The sequence below is a fragment of the Lampetra planeri genome, chromosome 1 (genome assembly GCF_965212315.1).
Source record: "Lampetra planeri chromosome 1, kcLamPlan1.2.h2, whole genome shotgun sequence".
Taxonomy (NCBI): Eukaryota; Metazoa; Chordata; class Hyperoartia; order Petromyzontiformes; family Petromyzontidae; genus Lampetra; species Lampetra planeri.
Window position 1 is genome coordinate 26,328,698 of NC_136107.1, and position 27,613 is coordinate 26,356,310.

General features: G+C 51.7%; 1 protein-coding gene across 1 annotated transcript in view; it reads left to right on the forward strand.

Moving 5' to 3' along the window:
• PDE11A (phosphodiesterase 11A) overlaps positions 1 to 27,613 on the forward strand; it is a 94,794-nt gene that overhangs the window by 56,396 nt on the left and 10,785 nt on the right. Inside the window, exons 11-19 of the mRNA XM_078597654.1 lie at positions 8,281 to 8,427; positions 9,614 to 9,721; positions 10,865 to 10,974; positions 11,355 to 11,445; positions 13,616 to 13,716; positions 14,956 to 15,033; positions 16,576 to 16,639; positions 17,638 to 17,712; positions 25,062 to 25,145. Of these exons, the coding sequence (XP_078453780.1) occupies positions 8,281 to 8,427; positions 9,614 to 9,721; positions 10,865 to 10,974; positions 11,355 to 11,445; positions 13,616 to 13,716; positions 14,956 to 15,033; positions 16,576 to 16,639; positions 17,638 to 17,712; positions 25,062 to 25,145 (858 nt within the window). The remainder of the gene's footprint in view (positions 1 to 8,280; positions 8,428 to 9,613; positions 9,722 to 10,864; positions 10,975 to 11,354; positions 11,446 to 13,615; positions 13,717 to 14,955; positions 15,034 to 16,575; positions 16,640 to 17,637; positions 17,713 to 25,061; positions 25,146 to 27,613) is intronic.

Genomic DNA, 27,613 nt, shown 5'->3' on the forward strand with positions numbered 1-27,613 from the left:
TACGCACCTTCTTAGTACCCAATAGGTCGCACACCTCTTGCAGCAATTTACTTGAAAAATGTTTCCCTTGGTCGGTCAGCAAGCGTTCGGGAGCCCCCTTGTCCAGGACGTAGCCCTGGACAAAGGCGTCCGTCACAGCCGCCGCCGACTGGTTGGCGAGTGGCCACGCCATAGGCCACCGGGTAAAATATTCGACACCCACCAACAGGTACCTATTTCCCCTAGGCGTGACTGGAAAAGGCCCCAAAATATCGAGCGCAAACGAGTTCGTTAGTGCGCGAGACCTGAATAGATTGCAGCGGTGGATTAGATGCCACGGGCGGTGGTTTCCGCCTGGCGCAATCAACACACCCCTTTAGAATATTTACCACGTCACTCCCCATCCCCGGCCAATAATAGTCACGCTGAAGCAGAGCAAGCGTTTTGTTCACTCCCAAATGCAAGAGGCGTTCATGTGCGGCCAGGACAACTTTCCCCCTCACAGCGGAAGGCACCACAAGTGCGTGCCGCCGAGACAAACTATCCCATCTCATTAATAGGCCTTGCTTAAGTACCCAGAAGCCAGTTCGCTCCCTGCCCTCCTCGGGACCCCCCACCCTGCGGCGCAATGCTAGCAGGGAGCTGTCTTCCATTTGGAGACGGCCCCACTCAATCAGCGACAGTGAGAGTAGCGAGTCCTCTCCCTCAGGGGTAGCGGGAACATCCCCGATTGGTGCACCCGCGGTCGCAGCCAACGCCCCCATACCTTCCCCAACTGTCGGTTTACAGCGCGCCGATCCCGATAAGCACGCACATTTGTGACAAGGCGACAATCGCGACAGGGCATCGGCGTTTGTGTGGCGCAACCCCTTACGGTATGTAGTCGTGAACTGATAGTCCTGGAGGACTTCCAACCACCGTGACAATTGGCCCGAGGGTTGGGCGACCCTCAATGAATACTGAAGCGCCGCGTGGTCCGTCCGGACCGTAAAGTGACGGCCATATAGATACGGTCTAAACTGTTGTACAAAAAAAACAATAGCAAGCAGCTCGCGACGGGTGACGCAGTAGCGCTGCTCCGCCGGTGACAATACCCTGCTACCATAGGCGACCATCCTTTCGACCCCTCCAACGACTTGCGAGAGCACCCCCCCAATGCCCGTGTTGCTAGCATCCGTGTCTAGCAAGAAGGGACTCGCAAAGTCAGGATAACGCAAGGGTGGGGCACCCACCAAGGCGTCCCGGAGGGAGCAGAACGCAGCCTCCTCCTCCGGTCCCCATCGGAACTTGATTCCTTTTGCCGTTAGAGCGTGCAAGGGTTTTGCAATGGTGGCGAAATGCATTCGCATTCTCAAGAACACCCCTCTCAATCGCTGGAGGTGTTCCTCAAACGTCTTACTGAAAACAATGACATCGTAAAGGTAAATCAAGCACGTATCCCATTGCAAGCCCGACAAAACCAACTCCATAAGGCGCTGAAACGTCGCGAGAGCGGAATGAAGTCCCATGGGTAACCGGTTAAACTGGAACAGGCCCCCTGGAGTCCGAAACGCTGTCTTAGGTTTAGACTCGTCGTCGAGTGGCAACTGCCAGAATCCCGATAATAAATCAAGAGTCGAAAAATATCGCGCACCAGACAATGCATCGAGGGACTCGTCCATTCTGGGGAGCGGATACGCGTCAGCCACAGAGATTTTATTCAGGCGATGGAAATCTACGCAAAATCGCAAGGACCCGTCCTGCTTTTTAACTAGCACAATAGGTGCTCCCCAAGGACTGGAAGAAGGCGAAATAATGTCGGCTTCCAGCATATCGTTGACGGCCGACTGAACGTGTTCCTTCTCAGTAGGACTCAGTCGGAAGGGATTTTGCCTGACCGGTGCCGCATCGCCCGTTTCAATATGGTGGCGTAACAGGTTCGTGCACCCAATGTCATACTTATGCTTACTAAACACATCAGAAAACTCTATCAGCAACGCCCGCAGCGCACCCAACTGTACCGTTGACAAATCGTTCGAGTCCGCGCACAGCGAATCGACCCATACAAGGTCCTCCCTCGCTGTAATGTTCCCCGTGGGGCTCGGATCAACCTGCGCAACCAGCCGCTCTTCCGCAGGGATCCGTGCCGCGTAAGCTAGCACGGTGCCCTGCTGAATAACGGCCGGCCGCGACCCAGCGTTTAAAACCATCACAAACGGGTCCTTGTCAGCCCGAACCAAAGTGTGAGCCACCGACAAATCGAGACCCCCGACAGCCCTATTTGAAGGACCCAACAGCATGCCTTGTTCCGAGGTCTCCTCCACCCACGGTTTCCGCAACCGGAGGGGAATTAACATCTGTGAACCCGGGGGCACGTGCACGGTCTGTGTCGCTAACGCTTGTATCGTAGCGCACGCCGTCCGAATTTCAGTAGGGTTCGTCAAAAATGAAATACGGCGACCCGATGGTAGTTCAATCCAACGCTGATCGATGAGAATTTTAACGGGCATTTTAGCCAAAAAATCAGTGCCCAATAGACAAGGAACCGCCAAGGAAGAAGAAATGAAAACGGGTCCCGACAATTTTATATCTCCAATGCAAATGGACGCCCTAATCTGACCGATAATGCCCAACGATCCCCCATTAGCGGCGTAAAATGGCACGTCCACTGGGAGCAGCGGTCGACATTGGACGGGGAGAATGTTGTAAATGAGGTCCGATATAATAGTCGCCGACGCCCCCGTGTCCACTAACACCCTGACCTCGACCCCATCAATGAATCCCGTAACGACGGATGATCCCGCCGAGGCAGCCACTATTCTGTGCCCCAACTCCGACCATGTAATGTCCCCCCGGTCCCCGCCGAACCCCCCTCGCCGAACCGAATTCCCGAACCCTAACCGGCTCTCCTCCGCCGCAACGCGACGGCCCATGTGTGTCGTGCATGTAGGCCGAGCATGTGAGGTGCGCGACTTTCCGGGGTTAGTGGGGACGACTTGGGGCCTTGGTCGTCGTCCAGCCGAGGTCCCATGGCGCGCTGACGTGGAGCGCGGCAACCGGACGCCACGTGGCCCCGGAGGCCGCAGTTATAACACGTGATGAGGGTCGTCGGAGATCTCGGTTGCTCCAGCTTGCGGGCCGATCGCAGAGGCGAACGACCCCCCAACCTCCAGTCCCCCAGTCGTCCCGTGGTGAACGTCTCCTCTCGTGGGCTGACAACCTGGGGTTCGGTGACCACCGGGCCCGGAGCTGAGGCCACGGCAGCGTTGCAGACGACCCCCTGTTTACGTTGAAGGACCTCGTGCGCCTGTATACTTGTTGCGACCCGCAAGGAAGAAATATCGATCTCGTCGGCCGTGTTGATGGGGACCCCCAGGTCCTGCGCCAACTTGAGCAGTTGCTCCAAGACCATCGTGTCCTGGCCCTCCTCGTCCATACGAGGGAACGCGGCGTCGGCGAGAGCCAACAACGCCGTCCGGTAGGCGAGCACGGTCTCCGTGTCCGCCTTCCGCCTTGCGTAGAAATGATGGCGACACGCCGAGGGAGGTCCGTAGACCTTGGCCATGAGACCCAACGCGGCCTTAAGCGTGGAGCGGTCCGACCTCCGTGCTGACGTGAAGGCTGCGAGCGCGTTGTCGTCCAACATGGCAGGCAGTGCCCGCAGCGCCGTAGCATCGGCCCAGGCGGACATCTCCTGATGCGCCAGAAATCTGCGCTGGAATTGGGCCCAGTCCCCGCCATCCGCCTTGAAGGCTGACAATGTTGGAAGGCGCTGTTGAAAGATGAAGGCGTCCTCTGCCTCGTGGTTCCTCTCCGCCGCTCCGTCGGTGTGCGAGATGGCGGCCCCAATGGCGGGTGTCTGATGGCGGTCCGCAGCGCGCATCGATGACGTAAGCGGGCGCGCTTGGAGAACCGCCGCCACGTGGTGCTCGCCGTTCCCGCCAAAAGATGGCCACGCAGTAGAAAGGGCGGGAATCCCCCAGTCATTTTGGCGGGAATCCCCGGGGCGACCCTGTTGAAAGTCCACCGACGTCCCCGCTCCTCCCGACGTGCTGATCTCCGCCAGGATGGACGCGGCGGCGAGCAGCAGCTCCGCCAGACGGGAGTGCGCCTCGCGGAGCACGGCTTCGGTCCCCAATCGCTCGTCCGGCGCCCTCGGCGGATCCTGCGGCGTCGGCATTTCTTCTTCCTCACCCCCCGATGCCAGCTGGCCCGAGTCGTCAAGGTTATCCTCGCGGTCAATCTCGTGAGTCCGACGGGTCTTCCTTGTATCCATGCTTGGAAGACTGTTTCACTTCTGACGCCAGTTGAAGTATTGAATGACGGCAGGAAACTCCTTGACGGGTAACACACTTTTTATTAAATCTTGACTTGTCACTATACAACGAGTGGTCTCTATTCCTCAGACTACACACACTTCACTTGACTCGTGCAGCATCTATTCCTCCGGCTACACACACTTCACTTGACTCGTGTAGCATCTATTCCTCCGGCTGCACACACTGCACTTGACTCGTGTAGCTTCTATTCCTCCGGCTACACACACTGCACTTGACTCGTGTAGCTTCTATTCCTCTGGCTACACACACTGCACTTGACTCGTGTAGCTTCTGTCCCTCCGGCTACACACACTGCTCTTGACTCCGTAACGTCCGTGAAGCCTACAGGTCCACCCCGGCTTGGGCGTGGGCCACAACCTCCGAGTCCCACGAGCCGGCTCTCTCACGGACGTTCGGCTCCGGGTCCCAGGGTTCCGCCTCTTCCTCCGTCTTCCGTCTTCGCTGGTACTCTCCTCCCCGTGCGCCTGTGCGCATCCCCTTATATAGTCCCCGCTCACGGGAGACGGAGTGTATGCGGACCTCGACGTGAGCATCGCTCCTTAGTTGACCAATCACGCCGCGCTGTTCCTACGATCCATTTTCCCCAGCGCGTGTTACCACTACACAACCAATCACGCCGCGCTGCCACACGATCACTCCCTCTCAAGCGCGTCACCGGCACACAGCCAATCACCACCACACAACCCATGACCCCGCGCTGACCCCTGATCCCCCACCGTCAGCGCGCGTCACCAACACACACAGCCAATCCCTACGCGCTGACACACGATCCCTACCCCAGCGCGTATCACCACTACATATATATCAAATATATATCACTGCCAGGAGACAAGGAAGACGGATGTAAGCGGCGATGTTTCAGACAATGGACCACGTTCGCACTGTGTGCAAGCCCTCCCACCCACCCACCCCTGCTACGCCTTCAAACTCAACCGGAAGTGCCATTGCCAGATGTGAAGATGTGCCACTGCCAGAAGTGTTACCAAAATTTACGTGTATATATATGAATGTTAAATTTTTTTCGCACCGTATACAGCCAACCGTGCTAATCGGTGGTGCGGGGGAAAGACAGCAAACTAAACACAAACAAGTGTTCTAAAGAAATGAGATTTCAATCCAGATGCTTTAAAAGTGCACAGCTCCAGTGGCTTCCTGATATCGGAAGGAAGTGCGTTCCAGGCGGCCACAGAAGCGCACCTGAAAGCGCACACAATGCGGTGACCACCGTCTTTGTTCGATGGCCAGCCAGAAGCCACTGACGACCCGAGGAGGAGGACCGGAGTTCGCTCGCCTTTCGTATGTGCTATGTGTTGGAAATGCATTCTAATTGCGTAGTAGCCACGCACACCGTTGCAGTCCACCATGCGGGGCACGGTGCACGAGATGGTTAATTCGCTAGAGACTACCCCCATTGAGGTTTGGGAGAGCTGAATGGAGTTCAGAAGAACATGGTCTACCCTAAACCACATCCACTGCACAAACCATGGCTGCAGATGCGGATACCTGATGCACAAATGGAAAATGTGCAGTAGTAGTGTGCGACTGTAGTCATCCAGAACAGACAGTACAACGTATAACGACGCAATGCCGCGATCCACAAATACAAAGGGGCATCACAGCGATGCACTCTGCTGCTCCTAATGAAGTCTGGCTTGACCACTACAATGTGAAATTGAAGTTGTTGCTCTACAGCTACATTAGCAGTCGTGCGAAAGAAAGATGGTTTGAGATCGGCGCGGGTGGCTGTTGTGTTTCATTTTAGTAGAGAACTCTTAAGAGTCTGTTTTGCCGTGCATTATGTAATGATGCCTGCCAAACACATGCCGACACAAAATAGCAGTTCCAATTTCCTGGAAACTTCTTACAGTAAATGGCACGCGGCTCCCCGAATGGCTTTCTTCTAAAAATGTAAAAAAATACTTTTGACTGCAGGAATTAATATTCTTGGGTCTTTCGGTAAAGTCATGTAGATAGGTTAAAATACATTTTACAAAAATAACATAAAAGTACGACGTTTCGATCGCAACGCAAGCGGTCGTCTTTAGGAAAAGGGGGGGTTAGCTTCCAAGGGAAACTAATTATAAGGGTTTGAAATGGGCATAGCCCAAATGTCAGCAGCCAATGATAATATAAGCGTTCGGCAACGAGCCCGGCGGTGGTTCGTTTTCCACCAATCAAACGGCTTCCAGGTGAAAATTAGCATGTTAAAGAGAGATTAGCATGTTAATGGAAGATCGCAGAGCTGCAACCAATGGGTCGGCGCGCGAAATGACTGAAAGCGCAAGTTTGAAATGGGCGTAAAGCACGACCAACATCGGAAGGTGGTAAGATGGGAACATCATAACCAATTATGACTTAAACTGGTTGATAACGTCCTTCCAATTATTGCTCAGTTTGTACCCATCTTAGTTGAAATTGTGTCTGTCTATATATATGGATGGCTTCATGAACGAATCTTTGTTGATAGCCAGTTGGCTTTCAAAGTACCTTCGTCTTAGAGAAATTTTTTTAATGTGAGCCCACCGCATTAAAACAATGATCAGCCACGGCCGAGGTATTGGTCCTACCGTGTTTCAGATCTGCCTTATGTTCACGAACACGGTCCGAGACATGTCGCTTAGTTTCCCAAATGTAACTACTGCTGCAGACAGCATAGATTGTAGATGCCGGGGTATTGCATGTCAGGGATCACATCCTTCACAGATGGGATCAGATTACGAATTTTACGAACTGTGTTAAATCGAACCTGGATCTTGTGTTTGCTCATGATTTTGGAAATATTTGGTGACCCCTGCTATGTATGGTAAGGTGATGGTATTGATTGGGTCCTCAGATGTTTTTTTTCCAACGGTTGGGGTGATAGCTTTACGGATTGTGGAGTCTGAATATCCATTCATCTTGAGAGCTTGGTGTACGTATTCCAGTTCACTGGCTAGGTGATGACGGTCGGAAATACATCGAGCTCTATGGTGTAGAGTTTTGATGAGCGAATTCTTCTGGGATGGATGGTGGTGGGAGTCTGGTTTTAGGTAGGCATCCGTATGGGTGGCTTTCCTGTAGACAGTGTCCCATTGAGCCATCTAGTTTCTTTTCGATTAAAACATCCAAGAATGCTAACTTGCCATCCTTTGCCACCTCCTTTGTGAATTTGATGGCTGGGTGTATGGAATTGATGTGGTTGAAGAATTGGCCCAGAGCTGGTCGGCCATATGGCCAGATGACGAACGTGTCATCTACGTACCTCTTCCACAAGGACGGACATAGAGTGGATGCCTGGATGGCAAATTTTTCCATGAAAACATTGGCTACAACTGGAGATAAGGGAGAACCCATTGGGGTACCTTCAACTTGTTTGTAGAATGTTCCATTCCAGGTGAAGTAAGTGTTGGTGAGGCAGTGTCTCACCAGGGCCGGTACATCAGCATTCAGTCCTTGTTGGACCAAATCTTCAATGATTGCAATGGTGTCAAGCACAGGAACGTTGGTAAACAAAGAGACCACATCGAAACTAGCGAGCAAATCACCTGGAGATAGTGAGGTGTCCTTAATAAACGATACCAAGTGAGCTGAGTTGAGTACAGTTGAGGTGGTCTTACCAGTGAATGGTTTTAAGGTCTCAGACAGAAATCGGGCCAGTTTGTAAGTGGGTGAGTCAATGGTGGAGACGATATGATGAAGGGGTGTCCCTTCTTTATGGATTTTCGGTAAGCCATACAATCTGGGAGGTGTAGCAGCAGAGGGTTTTAAGGAAAACCCTCTGCTGCTACACAGTCTGAATGAATATTAAGACTACACAATCCGTAAAGCTCTCACCCCAACCGTTGGGAAAGAACCATCTGAGGACCCAATCAAAACCATCACCTTGCCATACAGAGCAGGGGTCACAAAAAATATTTCCAAAATCAAGATCCAGGTTCGATTTAACACAGTACGTAAAATTCGTGATCTGATCCCATCTTGCACCCTCCTCCTTCCTTGGTAGGCAGTGGAGATCCCTCCGGTGTGCGAGCTTGGCATCGACGAGTTCCACTTCGACGACTTCTCGCTGGACCACGACGCAATGATCACCGCCTCCCTGCGCATGTTCACCGACCTCGGGCTCGTGCAGACGTTCCGCATTGACTACGAGGTGCACGCCCGCAACGTGCCCGCAATGTCACGGCTCGCGCCAGGTTCTCTCCCCCCCGCCCCCCCCGTGACGTGACTGTAATCTCTCTACTTCAGGGGTTTTTCATCCACTGTTGTGTTCGACATTGCCTCCCGCTTTTTTTATGTGTATGTGTAATGTTCAACTTTCTTCGCACTGCACGGGGGAAGGACAACAAACTGAAAACACAAAATGCAGTAATTTCCCGCTCAAGTGAACACTGGGCCGTTGCTCACATATCCCGTTTAACAGTTATTGAACCAGCGATAGGAAATTCCACATTCCTCGGGCAGAGCCGAGTATCTGCATACGCTAACAAGCAAAGTGGTGCCGGGCCGCATAGGAGACAGTCAACCCCTCCACCAGGATTTAAACTCGAGAACTTTCCAATTTGCGAGCCACGCGTTCTAACACTGAGCCACCTGGCCCAACTATTTATACTAAACTATTTTTAATGTTACCAGGTAAGGCCCACTGACATGTGTAGCTCGTTTTCAGCAGAGACCTGGCCACGATTGATAGCTCATCGAATTCACTTTTCAAGTGAAAATGTATCGTAGCCAAATGCTCTATACGCTTTTTTTAAATGTGGAGGGAAAAACCGGAGGACCCGTAGAAAAATCCACGCGACCACCACGGGGAGAGAAAACACGCAAACTCCAAATATACAGACATCGTGAGGGTTGGGATCGAACCCACGACCTCCTGTATACCAGGCGAGGTAGTTAGCATCTCGCCACCGTGGTGCCCAATTGATGTACTAAGATGCTTACGTTGCCTGCGATCAATAAATAAATAAGCCACCCCCTCGATGGAGGTGACTGCCTGAACTGGGGCCACCACTCACCGCTGGGAGAAAAAAAAACCCAACTCTGTCATAGCCAGCAGAGCTCTGAGATCAGGTAGGGGGGGGTAAAAAACAGTGCGTCAGATCGAGCGATGGACTTGGATTTTTGTCTTCATATTTATTGTAATATTAGTTGAATTGACGCGTCGTGACAAGCCTCAAGAAAGAGGCGGGGGGGGGGGGTGGTCGGGGTTCCCCCCCCACCGCCTCTCAGCCATAATCCCCCACCCCCCCCCTCATCGAACTGACACTGCAGCCCCCCCCGTCACCCTGACCCCATTGCGCCTGTGCGTGTGCCACCCCTCCCCTCACCACACACAGACGCTGTGCCGGTGGCTGCTGACCGTGAGGAAGAACTACCGCCTAGTGCAGTACCACAACTGGCGGCACGCCTTCAACGTGGCGCAGTGCATGTTCGCCATGATGACGGTGGGGGGTGGCCCCTTTCATCACGAGCAGACAAAGAAACCCCCCCCTGTATAGCCTTTAACAGACTGTTGGGGCAAGTGCTGTTAGCGAGTAGCATCCATGAAGGCCGGCACATCACACGACAGGGCGGGTGGCCAGCACTACGCCCCGGCCGCTTTTGTCTCCCCAGTGGCGATTATTACACATCGCACCAGGTGCTCATTTGAGGCTGAGTTGACCTAGGAGAGGGCCCAGGACCGATTCAGATAATCGTCACTGGTGTTGGCCGTAAGTGACGCCGGGTTCGTACAACAGCACGCTAACCACTATACTACCACTCCCCCTAAAACACACCACACACAACACACGCACACCTCACACACCACACGCACACCACACACACCACAGAGTGCCGTCCATAGCGGGGGATACGGAGCCCGGGGAAAATCACACCATGAGGAGCTCCCCCCGCCACCCCAACGTCTTCAAAGTAAACCAGAAGTGGTACATCTGACACCGTGACATTGAAGCGCGCCCCCCCCCCCCCAAAGTCCAGGGCCCGGGGCGGTCGCTCCGATTCGCCGTAACCCCTAGGGACGACTCTGCACATACAAGCACACCGCACACCATCTTACCCCACATTGGCCTCCAACATCCCCAGTGCTAAAACATTTAACCTGTGAATTGCTGTACTCGATTTGCGATGACACACTACAGTGATACCTGGATTTTTTCGAAGTTGAGGCCTGGCTAGGAGCGATCAATCGCGACACCTGGAGGAACGTTTGAAACGGCCCATTGATGGCTTAGCGACTATGACTACGACTACCAAAGCTTGACAGGACCCTCCTGAAGGAGAGTCTTGAGACTCTTATGAGGTGTTCCTGTGTAAAGAAGAATAGTAATCTCTTCTTCGCCTTTTGTGTACGGCCGATGTGGATTGCATTCAGGTGGTCAAGCCAGATAACCGCATCAGGCGTAGCAGTGGAGTATGTCGCTGTGATGTCCCCCTCGTATTTTCGGATCGGGCACTATATAAGGACGCACTATTCTATAGTAATAATAATGAAGAATAATAATAATTTCTCCCGGTGTCCGTAACCTCCCTCCTCTCCCTGGCCGTCATTGTCCGGCTCACCGTGTCGCTGTCCCCCCCACACACAGACGGCGGCGCTATCCAAGGTGTTCACCGACTCGGAGAAGCTGGCGCTCATGGTGGGCTGCCTGTGCCACGACCTCGACCACCGTGGCACCAACAATGCCTTCCAGGCAAAGTGAGCGGAGCAGCGGCTGGCCAGGGCCCCATGCGCCATCCAAGGGGTGCCCCGCACCACCAAATGTCCCTTTGGCTGACCAAAGTTCACCCTTACCCCCTTAGCGGTGAATCATCGGTAGGGGGAGACCCCGGCCAAAATGCCACGAGGTCCTCACACAGCAGCACACCATGTTTAGTTTGTTGTCCTTCCCCCGTGCCTCCCGATTAGCACGGTTGGCTAAGTACGGTGCAAAAGAAGTTCAGCATACAACATACATATATTGGGACCCCCCCCCCCCCCTTTAGTTCTGAGGTCGGAGACAAACTGCCACCCCCCTGCGCCCCCTCTCCTCCCCCAACCCCCCCACTCTCTGTGTCTCTTCTCCGTGGCGCCCCTAGGAGTGGCTCGGCTCTTGCCCAGCTCTACGGCACGTCGGCCACGCTGGAGCACCACCACTTCAACCATGCCGTGATGATCCTGCGGAGCGAGGTACGCCGAGGGAGGCGCTGGTCTAGCAGCTGTCGAGTGTGCAAGCGGTGCAACTGCATCGGGCCCCTCAGACCGGTGGACTACGAAGTTGGGGAGGAAGGAGGTGGAATTGTAACACGGGATCCATCACAATAGCGAAAACTACTGGACATCTGTGAAGAAGAGCTTTATAGCTCATCGGTTTTCCTCCAGTCTAAATAAATATTATTTTTCTTCCCTTCTACGTGACTTTACCGAAAGAACCAAGACGATGAATCCCTGCAGTCACGAAAGCTTTAAATCGAAAAATATTCTTTTGATTTCAATTCCTCGCACCAGGGCCGCATGCCAACCACACTTCGGCTTCAATGCTCGGCAGCAGCGGCACACCGCACCACACGAGTTTGCAGAACCACGCGGAATTGTCATTTCCCTTTGTTGATTTGCAACTTGTTGAAATGCCATTAAATTGCGTTCGATTGTATTAATTTTGTGAGGCGAGTGTTCTCAACCAGCGTGGCTTTATTCCCGCAAACACTGCCGGGGTTTGATTGTCATTTTGCTATATTTAGTTTGTTCAAGGTTACATTTTATATCGTGTAAAGAGATTTGAACGAATTGGACACGGTTTCTCTGCACGACTCTGCTTTGAGATAGCGCTTGCTGCAATGTTACTGGGGTTCATGCACCACCCTACGAACCCAGCAACCTGCATGACCGGCACGGCGTGGCGAGGCCTTCATCTAGCACTGGATTGAACACAGGGCCGTGAATTATATTTATTGTTCTTATTTAAACCATTATATATGAAAACAAATCACAGTTGCTCAACGGTGTCCGCTAAGCAGTTATGTATGTATGCTGAACTTCTTTCGCAACGTGCGTGGCCAACCGTGCTAATCGGAGGTGCCGGGGTAGGGCTGTAACAGTTAAAGAGAAGTCAATTCGGGGCAGCAGACACGATCTGACAATTTTCTTGAATCCGGTTCACGGCCCACTGAGCTATCCATCTCGTTTTTCAAAAGTGACCTGGCCACGAATGATGGCTCAACGAAGCGCCTTATCACGTAGAAGTTTATCGCGGCAAAATCTTCTAAACGCATGTTTCTAAATGTTGAGGGAAAAAACGGAGAACCCGGAGAAAAACAATCTACGCGATCACAGGGAGAAAGACACGCGAACTCCAAATATAAAGGCGTCAGGGTCGGGATCGAACCCGCGACCTCCTGTATGCCAGACGAGGTAGTTAACATCTCGCCACCGTGGCAGCCAGGGGCAAAGTAGGAGAAAGGTCCCCATGGTGCAGTGTGTCAGCTGCATGCGGCGAGCCTGGGATGGGACATCGGCCGCTCATAAAACACATTCCTGCGGAGGGAGCTGGTAGGAACGTTGGGTTGCTCGGTCAATGGCCAGGGTCAACGGCGGCGTGGTGTATTCCGCAAATATGGCCGATTGTGAGGGCAGGCACAAGCCGGCGTGAGTAGGTTAAACGTTGAGTTTTATAAGGGCACCAACGGGTGACCAGCCCCTCCCCACCCAGCCCCACCCTCACCACCCAGCCCCTCCCCACCCTCCCCTCTCCACCCAGCCCCACCCCTTCCATTTTTTGATGCACGACGGACGGACACAATAATCCCCTGTGGGCTGGTGTAACCAGGAGGTTCCTACCAGTATAAACGATGGCTCTACTAGTCGAAACGAATGAATGGATTAATGCTTAGGGAGCCTTGTGGGCATGCCGGCACTGATTCTGTTGCTCCGGCACCTGCTGCATTTCCTCCTGCTGCTACATATATTGATTCTGCTGCTTCTCCTGCTTCTGCATATGCTGCATCTACTGCTTCTCCTGCTTCCGCTGCTTCTACTGGATTCTGCTCCTGCTGCATCTACTCCTGCTACTGCATCAACTGCATCTGCTGCTGCTTATCCTGCTTTTGCTTCTGCTGATTCTGCTTCTTCTGCATCTGCTGCAGTTTAGTTTGTTGTCCTTCCCCCGTACCTCCGATTTGCACGGTTAGCTGTGTACGGTGCGAAAGAACATCAATATACATACATTTATTGCTTCTCATGCTTCCGCTGCTTCTACTGATTCTGAAGCTGCTTCTGCTGCATCCACTGCTGCTTCTGCCGCTGCTGCTACTCCAATGGGTCCATTCGTCTTCCCGCAATATCTCACTCGCTTCTCCCGCAGGGCCAGAACATATTCGGCAACCTCTCTTCGCGCGAGTACGCCAGCATGATGCAGCTGCTCAAGCAAGCGATCCTAGCCACGGACCTCATGCTTTATTTCCGGTAACGTGCGCACGGTGCAAACGCACGCGGACACACAGACGGATGCAAACACATACGCATGTGCAAACACACACGGACACACGCATTGCAAGCACACACGTGGACACATGCAAGCAAAGGGCAGGGCCGAATCTTTTGTACGGCTGATGTAGATGCAAAGCAACAGCTACATTTTCACATTCAGACAGTGGCGGCTCCTGCAAAATCTCTCAGGGGGGGCAAATGTCTGGATGATTGATAAGGATAAGGTCCACCCATGCAATGGATAAATTAACAGCTTAAGCATGTAAAGGCAACTTCACTTCTTTAATATTAATGAAAAATAAAGTGACTCTTACAATACATCTTGTTTGTTTCTATACTCACTATTAATACAATCCACTCAAGTTTATTTTATTAAAGATTCCACTAGGTGGCGACAAATTATATTGTTGGATGAAACGTGCTTACGTATGATGACGTAAGCACGTTAGTGCGAGCCCTCCCGGAAGCCATAGAGAATGCATTGCAGCGCCCCCCCGTTCGAAAAAAAACATCTTTGAATGTAAGTCTATGGGGCCACTCGGGGCGATTCTCAGCCGGAGTGAAATCTCCCAAAAAGAGGCGGTACTCCACAGAACGTGACATGACGCTGATTGGACTATATCCAAAGGCACAGTGACGGCTAGCGTGACTCTGTGGTTGAATGACATTGGTGGTGCGTCGCCCAATCGCCCTAATGAAGAAACCGCCCCTGCATTCAGATGGTGAAGACAACCGTGCAATCATTACGATGGCAGGATACTCGCTCTGGAGAGTCCCTCAATGTCCAGTTTGGAGGATCCTTGTCCCAGGGCATATCTGACGCGCCCTTGGTTGGCCCTGAAGAGGGCCGTTGAAAGTGACTCGTGTTGTAGTTGTCGCTCTCGAGACTGGGAGATCGACGGTCGACTTAACAGAGTGGGCCACGTGAAGGCCGAATGTTGCCGGGCGACGAGTATTGGGCAAGCGCATCCCCCACCCCCGATGATTAATTCTACAGGACAAAGACAAAAGATCCCCTGTGTAACCTTAACCGACTGTTGGGGCAGTTACTGTTAGTGAGCAACTATGAAGGCCGGCACAGTACATGAGGGGGTGGGTGGCCAGCACCATGCCTACACGCTCGCCTATCAGCGAGCGTTGTCGTTTCTTCGAGATTCCTTCGATGTTATTTTCATATCTGAGGGCCCTTGTGTTTACTGCGATTGTTCCCACCAGGCAGAGGACCAAGTTCTTTGAGCTGGTGTCCATGGGAACGCATGACTGGAACGCACGGGACCAAAGAGAGATGCTAAGGTACGTGGAGCCAGGGTGAGCGAGCGCGGCTTATTTTTGTTCATATAAATTTTGCATCCCTCATCAGAAACCAGAAATAAAGCTACGGCTAATACACACGCACATACGCGAACGCATGCACACACACACACGCGCACACACATACATTATAGTAATTTCCAATAAATTATGCATTACTGCTCTGTAACTTTTCAAGAGGCAATGTCAGCTCGAAAGATTGATCTTTATTTCTTCGCGGGATAAAATTAACCTTAAAATTGGTTCATATGCGCGGGTGTTGTAGTAACCGTAAAGATGCAAGAGTATTGCGGTTCGTGGTGAATGCTAAAGGTCCCATGGATGACATCCCCATCGAAAGGGCCGTTGTGTGCCGGTGTCATCGATCCAACATTTACCAAAGTTGAAGAGTTTACACGAGTTACTAAATTGGGAAATGCGGAGTAGCGATCGTCAACCCCGACTCCGAAAACCTAACAAGGACCCTCTGGAAGAAAAACAAAAAAAGAGTCTTGATACAAAGCAAGGCTCTTCTGTGTAAACAATTATATGATGGGTAAAACAATAGCAGGTTTTGGGGGGCGCCTGCGTCGCCCCCCAACAACCTAGTATTCATCATAGAAAGATAGATAAAGTTGTGCGCTTACCAACGTAATGGAATGTCTGTCCCTGCGACTTGTTGATTGTGATAGCGTATGCGGGGAGTAGGGGAAATTGTCGTCGTCACAAAACAAATGGCAAAGTCGTGTCGGTGGGGGCCAAGTCGATTCTGGGAATCAACACCGAATCGCCTCGTTCTCTCTCTCTCTCTCGAGCGTTCATCATATTCATCATAGACAGAGAAAGTTGTTTATATATAAATATAATTTTACATCTGAAAGACTTAATTGAAAACGACATTTTGCGTGAATTATCTCTCGTCGTTAAGTAGATGTCCTTGCTGGGGGTTCGGTTCGATGCGGACTTTCACCTGTTTGGGATTGTGGGATCGAGATAAGGCGACATTGAGCTGGCCGTGCGAGAAGACCGCCATCTGCAGATCGATTCCATCGTAATCGAACATCTGTCCCTGTGCCTCCGTCGTTCATGCACGGGGCGCGTAGGTTTGCAGCGCCCCCTGCATGAAAACGACGGGAAGTGCAGCGTTCATCATATTCATCACAGATAAAGTTGGGCGTTTATATTATTAATTATTTTTTATTCACCTGCGTAATTTTGGATCTGAAATGTTAGGGCCGCTTTAGTTAAGGATCTTGAATCTCGATCGTCGGCCAACTCATAAATCCAACGTCTGCGTTGTTTGGGAGACCCCCCCCTCACCCCACCAGCCTTAGCCCACCCATCCGCCCCTGCGTAAAACCCACGGGTATTTCTGAATAACCTGTAGCCGCCGCTCCATCCATCGGAGTGAATTGCTCGTCAGTTAAGGCGATGAGTTGGAGCTAACCGCTGTCGGCCGCTGCCTGCGGTCATGGGGCGTTGTGTGAACGTTCGCAGCCCGCACGCCTGTGTGACGCCGAGGTCGTGGTGCTGCAATCCCCGCAGGTCAATGCTGATGACGGCGTGCGACCTGGGTGCCGTCACCAAGCCCTGGGACATCTCGAGGAAGGCAAGGGCCGCGCACCTCGGTCTTTCCGCTCGATCCCGGCCATTGCTCGGAAAGCAAGCGACGTCGTGAAATGATGTCGTGGGGAACCGTGCAACAGCGACAGTCTTTCGCTCGCTCTCAGGGCGAGGGAGAGATTCGTTCCGGAGGCGCGGGAAACCACAGACCAGTGGGGCAAGGCAGCCAGAGCCCAGCACCAATAATTCTGCGAGCTCTGGAGTCCTACATTGGGACGTTTGGCTGACTCCGCTAGTGAGGGTTTACACACGTTAGCAGGGTTGACCCCCACCCCCCTCTAATCACCGGGATGCATCGTGGGAAGAGAGAAAAGGGCATCTCATGATACCAGAAAATGGGAGAACTACAAAGAGACAAACGCGTTATCTTTAGCGGTGGATTACTTATTATAATTGTTACACATTCGGGGCTTGTAATGCATTGTGGAGACTTACCAGGTTTGCCAGGACAGAAATGTATGTGTATGTGTGTGCATATATATGCACAGTGGGGAGCAGACGTGTAGCGGTTAGTACACTGCACTACGAACCCGGTGAGCCGAGTTTGATTTCCGCTCACGGCCAACACCAGTGACGATTATCTGAACCAATCATGGGCCTCCCCTAGGTCGACTCAGCCTCAAATGAGTGCCTAGTGCGATGTGTAAACATCGCCACTGAAGATACAAATGCGGTCGGGCGTGGTGTTGGCCACCCACCCCCTCATGTTCCGTGCCGGCCTTCATAGGTGCTCGCTTACAGTACTCGCCCCAACAGTCTGTTAAAAGCTATGCAAGGGATCTTTGTCTTTGCATATATATGGGGAGCGGTGGTGTGATGGTTAGCACGGTGCGCTGCGAACCTGGCGACTTGGGATCGGTTCTCGCTCACAGCCATCTTAATCAGTCCTGGGACTCCCCCTAGGTCGGCTCAGCCAGAAATGAAAACCTGGTGCCATGTCTAAACATCGCCCGCGTGTCGGGCCGTGTCTCCGTTCGCGTGCAGGTGGCCGAGCTGGTGACCAGCGAGTTTTTTGAGCAGGGCGACCGCGAGCGATCGGAGCTGAAGCTCACGCCCGCGGTGAGAGCTCGGCTCGGGTTGCCGCATCTCGCTCGCCGCGTACGTGCGTACCATCGATTTACTTGGTGCCACGAGAGGCTGCTTTGTCATGCCTCTGATCGCACGGCCGCACTGGTTTGTTGCAATGAGGAGGCAATCTTCACAAAGCGCTCGCGCGGTATTTTCCGTCTCATTTTTTCAGATCCAACACACGTTTTGTGATGCGATATTCTTCCGTGGCGCCCCTCCAGTAAAGTTGAGCCATCATTTGTGATAGCCAGGTCACTTCTGAAAAATTGAAAAAAATTGCTTAAGTTTAGTTTCAGAACTACTGCTTCTCTTTTTCTCCGCGTTGCGCTCAGCAAACGCGACGCGGCTCTGCTCATGTTGGCGGAAGGATTGTCAGCACACGCCGCCTCTACGTCTGGGGGGGCGGTCGCGACACCTCTCGTTCACTCATTCACTCATTCATTTCCTCTTCGGATGCTTTGTTGGTAACAAAAAACTATTATTTGGTTCTTTCGGTTAAGTCACGTCTAAAGATAAAATAATAAATTAAATTAAATAATAGAATACGACGTTTCGATTGCAACACAAGCAATCATCATCAGGTATAATGAAATAGCGACATAAAATTTAACCAGAAAAACTATAGACAGACATATTAGCAGACAGATATCACCAAGATACATAGCGGGAGCAACACAGGTAACAGAGAGGGGTGATCGTCTCTGTGGGGTGGCCTTAAATAGACAGAGGGGGGGGGGGCGGAGGCAGAGAGAAGGAAGGGGGGTTAGAGAAAAAATTAGCATATCAATGAGTGGTCAACAGACGTGGTGCTGCACGGCAAGTAAGCCTGAAAATCAGGAGGACACACTAAAATTAAATAACCTAGTAAAATATCGAAATGTAATGTAATGCAACACAGAGGGTCGGTCAACACACAATTAACGCATAGCCTGGTTGATTACGTATTTCAAAGATTGCTAAGTTAGAATTTAAGTGTGAACATTCTAAAGAGGACACAGGCAGAGAAAACAAATCTTTTTTCCCTCTCTCTGGCGACTTGTTTTCTCTGCCTGTGTCCTCTTTAGAATGTTCACACTTAAATTCTAACTTAGCAATCTTTGAAATACGTAATCAACCAGGCTATGCGTTAATTGTGTGTTGACCGACCCTCTGTGTTGTATTACATTACATTTCGATATTTTACTAGGTTATTTAATTTTAGTGTGTCCTTCTGATTTTCAGGCTTACTTGCTGTGCAGCACCACGTCTGTTGACCACTCATTGATATGCTAATTTTTTCTCTAACCCCCCTTCCTTCTCTCTGCCTCCACCCCCCCCCCCCCCTCTGTCTATTTAAGGCCACCCCACAGAGACGATCACCCCTCTCTGTTACCTGTGTTGCTCCCGCTATGTATCTTGGTGATATCTGTCTGCTAATATGTCTGTCTATAGTTTTTCTGGTTAGATTTTATGTCGCTATTTCATTATACCTGATGATGATTGCTTGTGTTGCAATCGAAACGTCGTATTCTATTATTTAATTTAATTTATTATTTTATCTTTAGACGTGACTTAACCGAAAGAACCAAATAATTCCTGCAGTCACGAAAGTTCTAAAATTAAGATTTAACAAAAAACTGTGTCCCTTTATGTTTCCGATTTCATATTATTGGCCAGAAAGGGGGAGACAAAGAGGCAATATACCAGGAACGTATAGAAGTGTGGGTTTTATGTGCAGGGGGCTGCTCTTTTATTACTGCAGGAGAATGCACCAAGGTCACCTATTTTGCGTATAGCTATGCAATCAGAAACCCAGGAGGATAACTTGATGCCGTGGTTGCAGCTAGCAGGCCCTGAACAAATTAAATACATTTTCCCCGTGAAATGCCATTGTATTACTGCCTTTATTGAAAATAAATCCTCTAAATATGCTTTGTACAAAATAAAAACATCAGTGGCGGAGGTTAGGCTAAGAGCAATGTTCGTCCCTGACATCTTTGCAGGTTATTATTTAAGAATTATGCCCCAAAAAAAACTAAAAGAAACTGAATTCAATTCAGCAGCAGTGTTCCGCAGTGTATAATCACTTATTAATGGAGTTGACCAAAAAAACCCATATTGGGCCACAGAGCTTGGGCAATCGTTGGCAGCTCCGGTTTCTGCATCGGCTGCCTTCCCAGTTGTCCGCGGTCTCCCGCGACTCCGAACCAAGGGAAGTCTGCGCACTGTGAGTTTGCGGTTTCAACAGTGGCCGCTTTCCATCCGCTTCGAGTCACACTTCACCCGAGTTGCACAAAAATTTTAAACTGTCCAGTAGTGTGCGACTGTGGTCATCCAGAACAGACCGGACAACGCACAACAATGCAATGCCCGATCCACACATATGTAGTGACATGGAATGGGTCACTATGAATAATAGCGCTGGTTGCTGGCAGAGAAAGGGATCTGCGGTTGCAGCAGCCCTCTCTGTCAACAGGTCACGTGATAAGCAGAGAGAGGGATGTAGGGCAAATTTGATAAAGGGGGCACATGAGGTGAGCCCGGGAACTCAGTAGTAGGTTCCAGAAAGGGGGCGTGGCCGGGGGCGGAGCGAGGCCATGCCAGGAGGATAAAAGGGGACCCAAGCGAAGGTCGGGGCTGTTGTTTGGAGTGGAATCCCGTCGGTCTGCTGGAGTCTTCATCACCGTCTTCACATTCTCGGCATTGTCAGTCAGGCAGTCTGTTAGCTATCCTGACTAAAGTGTAGTTACCCCTTGTACCCTATGAAAGCCATAATAAACAGAGTGCCTCCTATTCCTAGTGTCTCAGAGTGTATCGCTACACATACGAAGGAGACATCACAGCAGTACCCTCCGCTATTCCTCACAACGGCTATCTGGCTTGACCACCTGAATGTGAAATTGTAGTTGTTGCTTTGCAGCTACATCAGCCGTACCAAAGAAGAAGATCGACTACACCGGCGGCAGCGCAGTTTGTGATTGTGGAATGAGAGGCACTGTCTACATATGTATATATAAAATATATAATACTAGCTTATATACCCGGCGTTGCCTGGCCAAAAAAATATTTCAAAACTACTCTTAAAAATCTAACAACAGTGCTTACTGACTGTGGTGGTACCTGCTATGATTACAGCAGTGCATACCAACTGTGGTGGTACCTGCTATGATTACAGCAGTGCATACCAACTGTGGTGGTACCTGCTATCACTACAGTAGTACATACTGACTCTATAGCAGTATTTATCGACTCTATAGCACAAAATACGCATTTGAGAGAGTGGCGTGGTGAGGCCTAGTCCCGTGCAGAGCCTCCGGCCTCGTCTAGATTGTTCAGCTGGCCGAGGTGGCACCTTGGCAGGCTGGCCTATAGTGGTAGCATCTAGCGACTGTATATATGAGTAACTGCACGCATCGGGGTGGGGGGGACATCACACAGTGAAGATTCAAGCTCAGCGTTTAGTTTATTTTTGAAGCATTTTTAACGCAAAAGAAAATGTCCCCCTCACTCCCACCGAAGGCGTGCGACTTGGCATGGGCCGTCCCCTCCACGAAAGGCGCGTGAGTTCGTACATGAGTTGGTTTATAGGTTAGACTAGCGGGAAGTACCCGGCGTTAACCAGGCAAAAAATATATTTCAAATCTTCTCTTAAAAACCTGACATATACATATGTAATGTGAGCGTAAATGGGGTTGCTGCTGGGCTCTGGCCTAATCACACGGCCCGGGGTATTGGGGGGCGGAGCCCAGTATGGGAAGGCCGGATCTGACGATCCGGGAGGGGAGGAGTCAGGGTCACGTGGGAAAGAAGATATAGGTGGAAGCCCGGAAGGGATCGGGGTCAGTTGTTGGAGTGAAGAAGCGGGACCACGTTGGGTGGCCGCCGCGCCATCAGCCACGTGGCTGATGGGGCTTCGGCACACCGTCGGCCAGCGGTGTGCGGAGCGGGGAGGAGCGGGAAGGAGCGAAGCGACTGACGGGAGAGCGCGTGCGGGGCGCGCACGAGAAGGAGCTGACGGGAGAGCGCATGCAGGGCGCTCGCGAGGAGGAGCTAACGGAGGAGCGTGCGCGGCACGCGAGAGGAGCGTGCGCGGTACGCGAGAGGAGATGCTGGTCCCTTGTCAGGACCAGCGGGGTGTGAGGAAGAGTGGAGGAGCTGAGGAGGTAGCGCGCGCGGGGCGCGCGCGAGACGACGCTGGTCCGCAGAGGAGACCAGCGGGGTGCGGAGAAAGAACTTGAATAAAAGACCAACGGAGACCAGCAGTGCCTAACAGAGTATTTTATTACACATACACAGATACTAAGGTATTGTGAAAGCCCGATGGGCCGTTTGTCCATTTCTCCAACAACAAAATTATAAGAGGCTTGCACAAGAAAGTGGGGGGTAAATAGTTGATTTAAAAGGTTTCCGAAAATTGTCGACCCCCCCCCTAAAAAAATATCTTTACCCCCGCGTAGGTATATATACCTACACACCCAACATAAAACAGAGTAAGTAGTATCTATTGACTCTGTAGTTGTATCTACTGACTGTACAGTAGTATCTACTGAGCCAGTAGTCGCTACTGACTATTTAGTAGTATTTACTGACTAGTAACTACTGACCATAGTAGTATCTACCGGCCCTACAGTAGTATCTGCTGACTCTATAGTAGTATCCACTGACTATAGTAGTATCTACTAACTCTATAGCAGTCTCTACTGACTCTATAGTAGTATTTCCTGACTCTATAGCAGTAGCTACTGACCGTAGTAGTATCTACTGACTGTATAGTAGTATCTACTGACTCTATAACAGTAGCTACTGACCGTAGTAGTATCTACTGACTGTATAGCAGTATCTACTGACTATTGTGGTATTTACTGACCGTAGTGGTATATACTGACTGTTTTAGTATCTACTAACTCTGTATAGCAGTATCTACCAACTCGATAGCAGTATCTGCTATCACTACAGCAGTGCATACCGACTGTGGTGGTACCTGTTTTCTCTACAGCAGTGCATACTGACGGTGGTGGTACCTGCTTTAACTACAGCATTGCATACCGACTGTGGTGGTTCCTGCTAACACTACAGCAGTGTATACCGACTTTGGTGGTACCTGCTTTCACTACAGCAGTGCATACTGACTGTGGTGGTACCTGCTATGATTAGAGCAGTGCATGCTGAGTGTGGTGGGGACCTGCTATGATTACAGCAGTGCATACTGTGGTGGTACCTAGTTTCATTACAACAGTGCATACCAACTGTGGTGGTACCTGTATGATTACAGCAGTACATACTGACTGTGGTGGTACCTGCTATCACTACAGTAGTACATGCTGACTCTATAGCAGTATATGTCGACTCTATAGCACAAAGTACTCACCTGACAGAGTGCCGTGGTGAGGCCTAGTCCCGTGCAGAGCCCCCGGCCTCGCCTAGATTGCCCAGCCAGCCGAGGCTGGGGGCTGGGCCGCTACCCCCGCCCCCCACCATCCCCCCGCCTGCGCTACAATAATACTATCTAAGCGCTATAATATTAGTATCGACCGACCCTATAGTAGTAAGTGCATACATTGGGGTGGGGGGGGGGGAGAGAAGAGGACATGACACTTTGATGAATTTACCTCAGCGTTGCATGTATTTTTTTTACATTTTGAATGCGAAGGAAAAATCCCCCCACCCTCCACCAATGACGTGCGTGCGTTGCCAGGGGCAACCCCCGTGCAGCTTGAGCGGGGCAGGGAAATAAATAAATAAAGAGAAATCGCACAAAAACGCTATTTTAACTAATTTAAAGGTGACGGACGTGGAAAAGGAATAGCCTATGCCAAGCACGGGGCTTACGGCGTGGTGCCTAGCTATTTCTTTTTATATTTAAGTTTTTACGTAAACCCCACGGTTCGCGAGCCAAATCCCTCGCAAGCGCGCGTGCGCAGACAGACAGACAAAAAATGACTTTTTTAGTTAAGATACTAGCGGTAAGTACCCGACGTTGCCCGGGCGAAAAAGACAGACACACACATCGACCTACACACACAGACATTGACCCACACACACAAACACATCGACTTTAGATACACACACATGGAGTTACACACACAAATCGACGTACACACATACAGCGACTCACACACACACACACACATACGTAGACTCTCACACACACATCGACCTAAGCACACATATGGACTTACACACACACATATCGACTAAGAGACACACACACATGGACTCACACACACATATATAGACTAACACACATATTGGCCTACACTCACATACACATAGGGACTCACACATACACATTGACTTACACACATCTAGACTTACACACACATATGGACTAACACACACACATATGGACTCACACATACACATCGCCGTACACACACACATCGACTGATACACATGGACACACACACACAGTGACTTACACACTCACATGGAGCCATGCACACACATCGACTAACACACACACACACACATCGACTAACACACACACAGCGACTGACACACACACTTGGACTTACACACACACACATCGACGTACACACAGACATCTGGCGTTGCCCGGGCAAAAAAGACACACACACATCGACTGGTGGGGATAGGGGGGGTGGGTGGGGGTGGAATCGACAGCGGCTTGGAGCGGCTGGCTGAAGCGACGACGGCAATTAAATTATTCCTCGCACCGCGACTCGACTTCCTCCGCCGCTTCTCCCAGGAGATCTGGTCCACAGGGCGTGAGTTGGCGGTTCATTGTGGCGGGGAGGGGGGTACGGCGGTCACTGCAATCCTTTGAGAGGGCAGAGTGCGTGCCGTGGGTAGAGCAGTGAGGTTCCTGTAGCTGCGGTGCGCTGGGGCCATGGGCAGTTCGTCCACGGAACTGTTGCAAACTCTGTACGATCTTGAAACATGTCTTTTAGACTATTTCGCTAATTTTTCTGCTAGAAATGTCCAAATGATGATGGGCCAATTTGTTATTACCTCAGTGGGCTTTGTCCGGTAGGGTCAGATTCCTCCAGTATAAATAAATATTTTGATTCTGATTCTGAATTTCGAAACGATCTGATGATGCCAGAGCACAGTGGTTCACGACAAAGCGTTGAGGGTCGAGAGCGGTTGGCGGGTCCGGAGACGGTGGGGAGCTGCCAGGGCAGAGAAAGCGGCCGCGTCGCAAACCACCCGGCTCTTCTCTTAATGCCGTCTCTCCGTGATCCACCTACTCTGACGTCGTCAACGGGCTCGTGCAGCTTTTCCGAACTGCGGATGCTGTTCTCGCACAGCATTGCGCTACTTGGCAGTCCCCGTGCGTTGAGAGTGAAACTTGCCGCACCCCCACCCGCCCCCCACCTTGTGTCGTCGGCCGTGCGCAGGCGATCTTTGATCGAAACCGTAAGGACGAGCTGCCAGGGCTTCAGCTCGAGTGGATCGATAGCATTTGTCTACCCCTCTACCAGGCAAGATCCCGAACGTGCACCGGCCCTGTCATCCGTCTGTCTGTCTCTCACTTATTTTATTATTATATAAGTTATTATTTCTGCATTTATCCAGGAGTGCCACACTTCCACACTTATTTTGTCCGGGTTATTTTTCCCCTCCACGTTTAGAATAAAGGTCAATCGTTTGGAATTATTTGGCTGATATAAAATGTCCACATGATGAGAAGCCACTTCGTTGAGCTATCATTTGTGATGGCCAGGTGGCTTCTGAAAAAGAGCTGTATATCTGGTAAAGTAAAACATAGTTTTGGTTAATATAGTATAATTTAGAGCGGATTCTCACACGCTGTGTATATACCGACACACATGATCACGGATACGTGTGTGCTTAGCCGATTAGCATGGTTGGCTACATACGGTGCGAAATAAGTTCAACATAGAGCCATGCATGAATGCCGAATCGCATTGCACGCACGGACGGTTTCACCGGAGCCAGAGAAGGTGAGCCGTTTGCCACCGCTGTGCACAGTGCCCGGCATGGGTGGCATTGCTTTGCTCACCCTTGATGCGGCGGGTATCCAATTTTTCAGGAGAACGTTGTGTTTAGTTTTCATTGCGGCAAAGGGAAATGTATATGTTTGTACATATGTAGTGGCCTTTATGACGACCGAGAGGGTTGACTTGAGGCAACACGTATTTATTACAGATAACTTCAATACAGCAGAGTAGCGACCCTGACACTAGATAATTGGTGTTTTACCCTTTCATCTGGTGACAAAACTGACAGCTTTTTTTACAAGGAGTCATGTTTGCAGATGTAGTGGTGGTATTGACGTGCGCCGACTGTGACAGTGATGGATCACGGGGCGGCGCGGGGTGCGGGGTTGGGCACGCGTTGTGGGCGTGGTGTGGACGCGCGCGCCGGGAGTGACAGATGACGGGGCGGCGCGGCGTGGGTGGTGAGGCACGATGAGATGTGGGAAAAGAGGATCGTAGCCAGCGCCCGGCGATTGGTCGAATAAGTGGGTGCTCGCAGCGACGTCCGCAGGTGGGGTATAAAGGGGGACGCGCGGGAGCACTCGGGGAGAGTTACCCAGTTGAAGACCCGAAGACGGAGCTGAAGACCTAGTGCCCCGAGACCCCTAGTCCCGCCGTCCTTGTGGGGACCGGGGCCCTGTGTGGCTCGGAGGCGAGACTGTGGGACCCAGGGTCCGACGCCCACGTGGGTCGGGCTGGGGACCCACAGTCAAGACGGACACCCCGGGCAGGGAGTGTCCCGAGTAGCTCAGTGGCGTTAGTCGCCGAGTAGCTAAGTGGATGTTGGTCATCCGAGTAGCTCAGTGGGCGTTAGTCGCCGAGTAGCTAAGTGGGTGTTTGTCACCCGAGATACTAAGTGGATGTTGGTCATCCGAGTAGCTCAGTGGGCGTTAGTCGCCAAGTAGCTAAGTGGGTGTTTGTCACCCGAGATACTAAGTGGGTGTTTGTCACCCGAGATAGCTAAGTGGGTGTTTGTCACCCGAGATACAAAGTAGGTGTTAGTCACCTGTAAACGAGTTTGATAAAATAAAGAGTGTGTTACCCGTGAAGTCGTCTCCCGCCGAGTTACTACATTACAACTGGCGTCAGAAGTAAACCTGTCTTCAAGGAGTATGGACACGAGGAAGACTACCCGTACCCACGAGCGAGGTCGGGACGACGACGGCGTACCGGGGACACCGACCTCGGGAGTAGAGGACGAGGAGTTGCCGCCGATGCAGCACTTCGCGGTGATGGCCGACGCTCCGCTTGCCTCCGACACCAGCCTCCAGGACGCGCACGCCCGGTTGGCGGAGTTGCTACTCGCCGCCGCCGCTGTCTTGGCCGACATCTCCGTTCCGGCGAGCGGAAAAACGGCTGCGGGGGTCGTGGAGGAAGCGACGGTGGAGGATTCCCGCCAAAAGGCGCTTCGCGCCAAAAGTCTGGAAGTTGCCGCCGTTTTTGGGGGGCCGCCACCGATTGGCGGGAAAGACGGACGCCACGTGGCCGGACACCTCCGCGCAGCGCAGCCCACGTCATCAGCGCGCGCCGGAGCCCTCCATTTTGCGCCTGACAACCGAGCCGACATTTTACACAACTACAGCGGAGCGCGGGAAAATCTCTCCGACGTCGACGACGATCGGGTCCTCCAGCAAAGATTGCCCGCGCTGTCGGCGTTCAAGGCGGATGGGGGCGACTGGGGAGCCTTCCAACGAAGGTTCCTCGCTCATCAGGAGATGTCGGGGTGGTCCGACACCACTGCCCTGCGTGCGTTGCCAGCGATGCTTGACGACGACGCGCTTGCAGCCTTCACATCTGCTGCAAGGTCGTCCCGCTCTACGCTCCAGGCCGCACTACACCTGATGGCGAAGGTGTTCGGGCCGCCCTCCACGTGTCGCCACCAGTTCTACGATCGGCGGAAGGTGGCTGGAGAAACGACGCTCGCCTACCGCACGGCACTACTCGCCTTG